We start from the raw sequence: 11,506 nt of genomic DNA, 5'->3' as shown, positions 1-11,506 counted from the left end.
TGGCATGAACACTTGAATCGATTTTTCAGTTTCTCCTGCATTTTCTTTTGGGTTTGAATTTTGTCTGATGGTAGCCATGGTTGATCTACTATTAAGCTCAGAATTAGTTTATTTATTTTGGGGTTTGATTCGTACAGTTTATTCGGAATTTAACAGCCAGTGGAAAGGATTTGGAAATAGAGGTGTAAGCATAGCCTCATTCCTGATTCAGACATTGCCGCCTAAAGATTCATGTGGTTTCCTTCATGATCTCATTCTATCTTAAGACTTACAATTTTAAAACTCCCTTTCATTTCTTCAATCAATTTGTATTCAAAAGGGTGTTGTCGTGTTGATATGGGTAGAATGGGTTGAACCGATTGGATTTGGTAAATGTTATTCTTTGTTAGAATATGTGAGATCTCATAAGATGGAATGAAATCAAGAGAAAATACTAATCGAACCTAGTTTCCTATCTAGGTTACCTTTACTAGCCAACTTGCCTAATATAATAAGATGATCCAACGGTGAGATCCAGACACAATCCACCGATGAGATCTCACATATTCTAACATTCCTCAGTTCTTTTTCCCTTCTCTGCAAAGTAAAAAGTGCAAAAGGGAAATGTTTATTATCTGAAAACCATGTTTATCTCACCTCAAGTCTCTAGTGGGGCCATTTGGCATTCCATTTGTTTTATTGATATATGATTTGCATACAGGGAAATGTTATCTTGATGATCGCACTCCTCACTTTATTAAAAGTACGGTATGGCCCGCACCATAGGATGATCAAAATCGTCCATTAGATGGGCCACATCCTAAATAGGTTGTGCCTCAAAAATCATTTCTATAGGTTGATCCTAACCCTCCATGGAAATAATTTTTGGGGCTTCTAGCCCATCTAATGGACGGTTTGGACCATCCTATGGTGTACTTTTAATAAAGTGAGGAGTGCCATCATCAGAATGCAGTAGTGCTGATAACATTTCTCTGCATAGTGCTGCCGACGTGAAATGACTGTTATTTTTTAATTAGCTAGTTTGGACGGATATACCAAGCCCAATTAAATTAGACCTCCCCCCCACCCCTATTTTGTCTTTTCTCTATCACCCAATTTTTTTTATGGCCCAGACTTTACATGTTCTACAGTCCCTAATAAGGAGAAGTTAAAAAAGGAATACAGTGTTATGATACAGATTCTTTTAGATGGTTTTCTAGATGTTGTCTTTGTATCTACTTTAATTAAAAAGTCCAATCTAAGGAATATATGGGCCCCTTTTTTCTTGATTTGAAGGGTCTCTTTGGTTGCACCAAATATTGGGAAAATCCAATGGATTGAGTCATATTCTTGTAAGCTCAGATGATTACCCTATTTTATGTACACTTCTTACCCTTTTGTCGGTTCCTTTAGTCGGACTATCTCATCCTTGAACATTCTCTTGTGCCTATGAATGAGGTCCACTGTGACCACCATGCTTGAACCTCTCTTGCTTTTGTTTCTTGATTTTCCTCTATAAATATTCTACTTTTAGATATCAAGAAAATATTTATGCTTCCTATTCCTTTAAACGGTGCCCATGTAGTCTTTTCTCTGATTTTCTATCGTCACCTAGAATTTTGGTCTTAATAATGCCCATGACCTGACTCCACCAGTACCACTACTACTCTGTAAAGCTCTATCATGACTGTTCTCAACATCTTTACATTCTCAACTCTAAGATGCTTAACTGTACTGTTCCTTAGTGCTTGTTAACTCTTTGTTCAATTCAACTAGAAGATTTTTCTTTTCTTTCTTTTTTCAACAGGTATGCCTGATGCATAATTGCATACTAATTAGATCATTAGGCAATGATCACACCTTTATTCTTTAATTCTGTCTTTCTTTTAGATGGTTTGCTATATTGACAGCCAAGGAAACTCTATTACTGCATAAATATAGTCTTGTTATAAATAAGAAGGAAGCTCTACTCTCTCTTTCATGGTTGTGAAGGGAGTAGTTCATTTTCAAGAAGTCTTTATGGTATCAGTAAGCTTCATCAAACAACGGCTTCAAACCTTGAAGAAAGGTAACTCGTCTGTAAGTGAATTTATATAAACTTAAAAGCACATGTCATGAACTTGTGGCAATTCAAAAGCCGATTTCTGCCTTTGATTCCCCAAACCTACATTTGTCCCTTCTCAAACCCACTCTTTCAAAATACACCAAAATTCAACCCACATTTTTTTTTGATAGGTAAGCTTGGGTTTGGGGGCGACCCCCACAAAAATTAACTCGGGTTGGGTTCAACCCTAAAAACAAGTCTGGTTGGGTTGAGTTCGAGTCAGGTTCGGGTTGAGTTTCGGTCGGGTTCAGGTTGAGGGCTTGGGTAATCCGACCCGAGTGAAACCCGACATTTTTTATTAATTATTTTGTAAGCTTTAAAACTCGGGTTGGGCTTGGTTGGGTCGGTTGAACCTCATCAGGTCGGGTCGGGTTCTGGTTGAGTAAATGGTTCCTCGGGTCAGTTCAAGTCTGACCCCAACCGACCCGAGTTGCACCACCATATGCATGATGAATTCTTCCAAATTCCTCTTAGCCAGGTAAGGACCTATATATGTTGAATGCCGCGTCAGGAATCTGAACTGACTATGAGACATTTCGATGGAATTTACACCCATGAACGTGGTGTAGCTGGAATGTCCATACATAAGTAGAGAAGTTGTGTTGAACTCTTCCGCATGGGACAGACAAAAGGACAAAAAAAGTTGCTAGAAATTTCAAATTGAGTGGGATTTGTATTTTTTTCGTTTCTTTTATGGGCTGTTTGGATACAAGGATTTTATAATCCATGATTGTAAAACCCTGGGTTTTAAAGCTAAACCCTAGATTTTATAAGATAAAAGCTGGATTTTATCAGCTAAAACCTGGATTGTACATTTTCAGGATTCTAAAATCCAGGTTTTAGCCTGTAACATCCTGGATTTTACAATCACAGATTATAAAATCCATGTTTAAACTAAGTATATTTTGCAAGAAAATATGATATATCATCCTCATAATTTTGAATGGGGCTTGGTGGAAATTTTCTGTTCTTCTATTTCTTTTTTTCTCTCTAATTTTGCTTTGTTGGATGTGTGAGCATGGTTTTAAATGACATATCAAAATATATATTGGGATGAACACCCTTGTGACTTATGCCGATATATTGAGAATATCAACAAATTATCTTGCAATATTACCGATATATTGATATCAAGGGGGGTCCAATATGGCGGATATAAAGGTTGCCTTAACCTTATTCACGAGCTATGATTTTTCTAATTTAATTTTGCTGCACCCACCCTTTATTCTTACAAAAAAAAATTTATATTTTTTTCAAACTTAGCTTTGTTGGATGCGCAGGCATGTGGATATAATGCTGATATATCACCAATATATCAATTTATATCGGTATATATTGAGAGAATGACGTCTTATTCAACTAAAGAAATGTTCAGAAATTGGAAAGCCGTCATTTAGGAGAGAGGTAAAAATGTTTAAGAGCATCTCCCATGTGGTTGTGGTGTATAAAACTAAATTTTGATGGTAGCTCGGAGGGCGAATTCGGTTGAACCGGAGTGAAGAGCTTTTTCGAGACTCAAATGGGAATGTACTTACAATGTATTATGGGCCAGCTGGTGTTTGTGACTCCAACGAAGTAGAAGCAAGGGCTCTACTTCACGGGTTAAAAGATAATATATAGTGGTATGAACACCCAACGAAGTAGAAGCAAGGACTCTACTCCCTTAGTCATGGGCGTCTTTTCACTGTAGTAAATTTCACCATTTCGAGAGAACCACGAATGCGACAGAAGACAAACTTGAAAAGGAAGGTATAGAGAGAGCAGTTGATAATCAGCAATTCTTTTTCATATTACAAGTGTTCTACCACAAGTTGAGGTGAGTTTTTTCTTTTGTTTTGCTCACTGGTAGTAATATGCTGTAGTTACCATTGATATCTGTTAAAACCTGCAGTAAAGTATCTATTACCATTTCAAAAAAAAAAAAAAAAAAGCATCATATCACATGAAGCCTCTTCTAGTCCATTTTCTTTTCTACTTTAAATACTTTTGGGTACACTGTATATGAAATACTCGGTAATGATACACGAAATGTGCATACCTCATCACTGGCACTCAGATATCTCACATTAGCCAACTAGCTTGTGGATTTGACTCTATTACATTGATATATGTAAAGCAATCACAGAGACCCAAAGCCTACAAAAGTTAAACTTGGTTAGTAACATTGAATATTTCAGGTGAGTGAGTACCTAAAATTTGTAGACAGTCTCTGGTCATGACCAAGTTCTATGCATCACAATTTCTCATGTGACATTTCTAACCATTGTGAGTTATTGTTACCATGTTTTCTGCACAGGACAGCATCCACTGCCTTGATCATTCGATTTGCAGAGGCCCAATTGTGAAGAAGGCTTTCTTTTTCTGTTCCCTGTTCAAGTTATTATAGTAGTAGATGTATCAATGCTAATGAAGCTCAAAAGAGAAATGAAGCTTACAAAGCAAAAGTTTTAACAATAAACACTACTAGAATTTGCTTAATGAATGAACCCATCAGAATGTTGTGAGTTCTACTATGTTTGAAGTCTCTTCGAAGAACTCGGGTGAACCGGTTATGGACAGTGTGTGGACTGAGATTGAGATTTTTAAATAGAGGAACGATAGAATGAAGGGCACCCTTGCAAAAACCACTTTCAATGGAGCCCCCATTGGTCAGTGTCATCAAAGTGCAATTAAGATGGGGTCGAAAAAACTGGATGGTGCACGAAAAAACGAAAAAGCTTTGACTTTTGCTGAAACTGACCAATGGGGGCGCCCTTGAAGTTGGTTTTTGCAAGGGCGGCCTTCATTCTATCATTCCTCATATGATCTAATTGGAGTGTCGTATGGGAGCTTGCGAAATATTAAGTGCTTGATCAGGATGATTCTTATAAGCACTTCATTCCTCCTTATTTCTTGCAGCTGTCTTCCAATGTCTTCGACCTTGAATAGTATCATTTGCTTCATAACCACCAGGGTTGACAGGATACTCATAATGAAATTCACCTCCTACTAGTGGCTCTGCTTTTATTTGTGCGTGCATATCACGGCCAAGACAAGCTTGAAAGTCCATGTGCAAAGAGCATGCTTGATGTTCATTTTCTAAATTGATCTCTGATTTGTCCTCTGGTTCTCTTGATGAACAAATCTCTCTTGCTTCTTTCTTCCATTTCCGATGGCAATATACTCGAGCCTCAAATTTGGTAACAACACCTCCTGGGTGTGGTTCAATTTGAAGTGAAGTTGATTGATTGCTCAGCTCTGCATTTTTCATATCTGCGACCACACGCTTCCGGGCTCGGTATCTACGTTGTCGTTCTCTGTTCTTCAGGCGACGGGCCGTAAGGTCATGATGACTTTTACTGCATTCTCTTACGGCATTAACTTCTCCCATTCTGGGAAATGGTTGTATAACCTGGATAGGTCAAACACGATGATAAAATGTATACAGGGGGATCCATACAGCGATTGGATCTTTTCACTACTCGATGCTCCTATCATTAAACTCCATATGTCCATGTCTAGGATCTCCAGAAATACTGAGCTGTATCCATGGTTTTAAATTTCAATCGAAATTCGAAATTTTGGTCCGATATTTTGCCTGAAAATCATTGCAATTCCGGATTTTGGTTTCAATTTCGCCCGAAATTGAAATACTTTCGGCCGAAATGCCCGAAATTTGCAAAAAAAATCGGTTTCGGAAACTGGAATTTAAATCCATGGATGTGTCTATAGCTGCTACCTGTTTTTCCTTGCTATCAAAGAGAACTGAATCTAAATTATAGGAAAATTTTAAAGAGAAATGGATGAAAACTCACATTTTGTGCAAAGAACTTGTGGTGATCACAATTGGTAATATCCATATCTTCATAAGCATTCACTCCACAATCATCAACGCCATCTTGCTGTCTAGGCTGGGCTTCAGAACTCACAAAAGGTCTTGATGCAGGATGTCCATTAGCCACAATGGGTGTACCCAAGATAGAGAAGTCCACATGCAATGGGTTTTCTTCAAGGCACGCACTGTGGTCCCCTTGACCAACATATGCATCTCTCTTAGCTTTTTCATCACGTTTACGAGCCCTGTACCGTTGTTGTCTTACTCGGTTCTTAAGCCGACGATTCTCTACATCCATAGAACTTCTATCGCCTCACCTGAAATAGCATTGCTAATGGTTATGCTAAAAGTGAACTTTGTATACGGCTGTTAGTAGTTATCACAAAAAAAGTTTTTTTTGTAAAAACCATGACACAGAACACATAAAATGGAGAGTAGAACCTAACACCATTCTAGGAAGCATTCATTGGTAATAGAAAACAACCAAAAATTTAGCAAATCATCTCACAGACACCTGATAAATTATAGAAAACTTCGCTAATCGTTGATTTCTTGGATGAATTACAAGAGCCCTAATGTGTGTTTATATAAAAAATTCAAGGGGATAAATATAGAAAGATGATATGATAAACATGCGAAGAGATAAGAATGTAATATTCTATTCTAACCTAATTACTAATTTAATCTAACTGCCTAACCTAGCTAGATTACCCCATTTAACCCACTTACTTAATCTACCACCAACGTAATCCAACGGTGAGATCTACACCCAATCCAATGGTTGGATCTCACATATTCTAACATGTCCCCTCAAACGTATGTGGATTGAAAAATCGACATACATTTGATTACAATAAAATTCCCCAATATGAAAATAAAATTTTCCACTAGAATTCCCATAAGAAAATAAAATCTTGTTCTTTGAAGCGCACTGTCAAAGTTTGATGATGAATATCCTCTAATGTTGTTGCCGAATGTCAACTGATGATGGTTGATACTGATTGACGAAGAAGATGTCGTTTGTTGATGTGCCGTGAATAGGGCTTATAAAAGACAATGGATCTTAACAGATTATGGCCTCGATGTAGCCAAATGATACTCAAGCCTCGATGGGTGAGTTTTCTTAGACCAATTTTGAATATCTATCCTTTTGAAAATGGGTCACTATGGACCAATGCGTGGCCAAGAATGGGCCTCGATCGGCAAGACTTCATGGGTCGACTTTCATTACCGATCCTCATGGAATATGGAAGTACTCTCTCAGGCACGCACCTCAAGAAGGCGAGGAACCTCAACTGAGTAGAGTTTTATTTTAGGCATGCATCTCGATGAATTGAGGCACCTCAACTGGAATAAGAAATTATGATTTTGAAAACAAGAAAGAAACTAGAAGAAAAAAGGACAATGAGCGACAATTAGCGCCTGTGATAGGCAAATATCAACAACTTTGAGAAAATCATAAAAAGCAAGATTAAGAATATGGCAGTGGGTAGATTTGTTGATCAAAAGTATGTGGAGTGCTAAATGCAAGAAGGAAGAAGAGAATAAATGAGCGTGCCACTATCAATTTTGGGTGATCACTCATGCAACAGCCAGTCCGAGAAATGCCTTATGCGATGGTCCCTAGGTCAATTCTTATGGTCAATTCTTATGGGAAATTCTTATGGTCAATTCTTTGTTGATCCCAGTTCCAAAGGTCAATTCTTATGGGAAAACACTTAAAAGGAACCTATCTTGATTGAGGAACTGGGATCATCCTTTCAGCATGGGACCCATGATCACTATGTGATCATGTGGTGATCTAGCCAGATTAAAGGTCCCGGTCATGACACAGACATGTCATACATATGGTGGGGCCCACTTGGGAAAGACAGTGAGAAAACAATGCCGATCAGCAACAGAATCAACTAATTTAGTAAGAAAATAGTAATCATAATTCAGTGGATAATGCTACACAAAATTGTCTTTCTTTGTTGAGTACCTCACAAGCAATTAAATGTATTTTACAAAAATAGGGACAGAATTTATACAATTTTCGAGTTTCCAGTTGAATTAAGTCTCGATTAATTCAAATCAGAAGAGAATTAGCAGAACAAGTTCCATTGTACTAAAGATGCAAACACGAGTTAAAGTGCTCAAATCGGCCACGTCCCAAACAGAATAAAACATGCCACAAAAAAACCCTAATTTCTTCAATCCGAAACCCTGGATTCTCATCTCCCTCCGAAATTCCCAACCAAACCCTACGCCCTCTCCATAAATCAGTGAATCACAAATTCATAATATCAAAAACACTATGATCTCATACATTAAATTCAAATATCACGCAACATTTCAGAAAAACCAAGGCATGAAAATGCGAAAGAAAGGCAAAAGGAGGATCTCACCTGAAAATTCTACTGGTTCGAGGCAGAAGAACTGGAATGCGAATGATTAAGAAAGGAATTTTTGGAAAAAAGTTAGGGTTTGTAGGGAAGGATAAAAGGATGAGGGAGATGAGAAAAAAGAATATATAAGTTTAGAGAATGGGAAAGGAAGGAGGAAATGTCGTCTGGTTTGGAGGAGTATTGGTGGTTGAACGCGTAACGGCCTTCAAAGTTATAGGGCGCATTTAACGAGAAACCAAAAAAACCCGGTCCTTTTCCCGGCTACGAATTTGAACTTGTGAGATATTCTAACGTACGCACCCGCGTCTTAACTGCGCACACCTATGTCTTAGTCACAATCCATTCAAATCCCTTATCGGTTGGATCGGATTCGGAGTGTTCATCGGATACTACTTCTTGTGTCTCAATCACGATCCATTTCAAATCGGACCGTCGGAGTGTCCTAGTAGGTCCTACTTACAAAACCACAAAAAAATGTCAGGTTTCTTTACTTGAAATGAACTCCAAAACTTCCTCAATTCAGAAAATAATTAGATTTTGATGAAGGATAGGATTTTATTATTGAAAAGAACTCTAATGTTCGAGGGTGCGTGAGGATAAAAGTTTCTAGTAACTAATCCTTATTGAGGGTGAGTGGCAAGTTTACAAGAAGAAAAATCGATTGAGGAAAGGAAGAGAAAACGATGTTCGGAAAAGAGGGGAAGTGAAAAGTCTTAAGCTACGCAATATTTGGTTCTTTTTTATGGAAATACCCCTCATTGAAGACTTAATATAAGAACTATTTTGAGGGTATTTTAGTAAAAGGGCATTGGATCGTGACTATTGATCGGATTTTTTTGCCATATCTTGATCACGATCCAAAATTTTTCAGATCTTATGAAGAGGATTCAAAATATGTCCATGGATCCTTCTAATGTGCCTAGATCCTGTCTATTAAGGCTCGGATTTGGACTACCATCGGACCGTCTCGATCCATTGACACCTTGGGGAAATGGGTTTGATTAAGGGAGATGATAAATTTGCACCCCCTACGGGATAATCCGCGTAACGTGGAATATGCGGGGGACTTTTAATGCTTTTTCATGTTACATGGGTGCGATTTATCATACAAGGGGTGTGAATTTATCATCGCCCTTTTTTTTTTATTGTAGATCTTATATGATGTGTGGCCGTATGAACCCGTATTTTTCAAAAAGTATGACACGGCCCACACCATACGATGATCCAAACCGTCCATTTGGATAGCCACAGCGTAAATAGGGGTTCCCCAACAATCATTTCCATAGGATGACCCTAACCATCCGATCTATCGATGTTTCAATAATGTACAGTCCCTGTATAGATCGGAGGGTTATGATCATCCTGTGGAAATGATTTTTGGGGCACCCTCTTTTTACTTTGTGGCAGTCCAAATGGACGGTTTAGATCTTCCTATGGTGTTCTTCGTTCCGTACTTTTTGAAAATATGGGTTTATAAGATCACCCATCATATAAAATCTTGATTTATTGAACGCAATTCTTGATTATTATTATTTTTTCATTCTCCACAGCGGAAAAGGGCAGCAGAACACATTTTATCTTCCGAATTTTCAAAATATTTTCCCAAAATGAATTTTTGTAAATGTGGATACTGGATACTACTATTAGAAACACTCGGAATGAGCAGCTTAAGCCCATCCCACATGATGTCGACCCTATCTAAAACCCTTCATCAATGAGCCCACCATAAAGATACTCTGCGATGAAAGTCCCTTCGATTGGATAATCCTAGCCATTCATTCTGCGGTCCGGAGATGGATAACTAAGAAAATGAGAAAGAATATTGAGATGGGCTCACTAAATATATTCTATGATCAGGGCTAGGAACTCTACTAACCTAGTACATTATTTAAAATCCCACCATATTTGGATGATCCTAGCCATTGATCTAGCATTGATCAAGATGACATGAGTCTTTTTTTAATTTTATATGTATTTAAAAATTCGTTTCCTCAACAACATGGGGTGGTGGCGCAGTTGGCTAGCGCGTAGGTCTCATAGCTTTGCGAGTAATCCTGAGGTCGAGAGTTCGAGCCTCTCTCACCCCATAATTTTGCCAATTTTAGTCACTAGTTCCTTCCACAATTTCCCAAAATAACCATGGGCACACGAACCATTGCCAGCAAGTCTCATGAAGTGAAGGTTTAAAAAGGTAAATGTTATATTTTTCCCCTTTTCTTACTAGGCCCACCGCGTGGGGTAACCCCAGCTTACCAAAAAAAAAAAAGATACACTAGAGTAAGGGTGCAACTTGCGTCAAGTTCAACCTGATTTTTGGGCTGGTTGGGTTGAATTCTTTTTTGGGTTTGGGAATTTATAACCCGACTGAAAATCGGGTTGGGTCAAATTGGGGTATCGGGCAACCCGACTCGAATTGTAACCCAACCATTTTCTGGTAATTTTTTTTATTTTTTTCAAATTTTAGTAATATTTACAGTTTTAGACTTTTTACTCTTTTACTTTTAGACTTTTAATAGTTGAGGATACTTCATCAGTGTTGATACTTGGTGCATTATATATTTATATACACACACTGAAGTGCGTACTATTTTTAAAATTTTAAATTACAGGATGCGACTTGCACTGTTGGTATATGACATCCTTGCATATTTTCTAAGGAAAAATAATGGCAGCAGAAGTACAAGTGGGACCAACATATTAAAATGGTCTAAACGCGGTTCAACATGGAAACCGAGACGAGTTGGGTCGGGTTGAGGAAATCATTCCTCGGATTGGGTCGGGTTGGCCTCAACCCGACCCGAGTTGCACCCTTATGCTAGAGGAGATTGGCCAGGGAATATAAGAGGGGCCAATATATCACTTCCCTTAAAAAAAGCCAGACAGTAAGGCGTGACTGAGAGGATTTCGGGTGATAAAAAAATGGTTTATATGGATCCAAATCTGCCAGTATATGTCATCAAATTCTAAAATCTGTTAATTCGGATTTAGTCCTTTCCTTATCACATCTTCTAACTAAATTATACATACAATAATAAAACGTTCAATGACGTATGAAACGGTTTTAGAGTGTTCAAAGATATGAATAGGTCCCAATGTTGACTCTTCATATCTCGAGGAGGACAAAATACCCCTATTTTTGTAGTTCCTACTATGCACTTAGAGTTTATCTGCATTTAACCAAATTGAATTAATTTTACATTGGTTCTTATAATATTTGTTAAT

At 37.9% G+C, this 11,506-nt stretch overlaps 1 protein-coding gene and 1 non-coding gene across 3 annotated transcripts; one reads left to right on the top strand and one right to left on the bottom strand.

Moving 5' to 3' along the window:
- Positions 1-3,800: 3,800 nt before the first annotated feature.
- On the bottom strand, positions 3,801-8,464 carry LOC143883453 (FAM50A-like protein). Of its 2 annotated transcripts, XR_013252391.1 has the most exons (6): positions 8,285-8,464; positions 5,878-6,214; positions 5,066-5,474; positions 4,364-4,451; positions 4,122-4,219; positions 3,801-3,968 (listed from the first exon to the last, which is right to left on the bottom strand). XR_013252391.1 is itself a non-coding variant. In XM_077386805.1 (5 exons), the coding sequence occupies exons 2-5, from the start codon at positions 6,193-6,195 to the stop codon at positions 4,180-4,182; spliced, it is 855 nt and encodes a 284-aa protein (XP_077242920.1). In that variant the 5' UTR covers positions 6,196-6,214; positions 8,285-8,464; the 3' UTR covers positions 4,036-4,179. The 2 variants fall into 2 exon arrangements, 1 of the variants encoding a protein (XP_077242920.1); XM_077386805.1 differs by lacking the exon at positions 3,801-3,968 and having other exon boundaries at positions 4,036-4,219.
- A 1,821-nt stretch (positions 8,465-10,285) lies between these two features.
- TRNAM-CAU (transfer RNA methionine (anticodon CAU)) lies at positions 10,286-10,371 on the top strand. Its single transcript is given in 2 exon segments — positions 10,286-10,323; positions 10,336-10,371. It is a non-coding gene; the product is annotated as a tRNA-Met (tRNA).
- Positions 10,372-11,506: the final 1,135 nt, after the last annotated feature.

This window comes from Tasmannia lanceolata, unplaced genomic scaffold (genome assembly GCF_043159265.1).
Source record: "Tasmannia lanceolata isolate RefF3 unplaced genomic scaffold, GAP_Taslan_0.1 ptg000008l, whole genome shotgun sequence".
In the NCBI taxonomy this organism is placed as follows: domain Eukaryota; kingdom Viridiplantae; phylum Streptophyta; class Magnoliopsida; order Canellales; family Winteraceae; genus Tasmannia; species Tasmannia lanceolata.
Note: the sequence above shows the minus strand (reverse complement) of the source record. Positions and strands in the feature narration are given on the sequence as shown.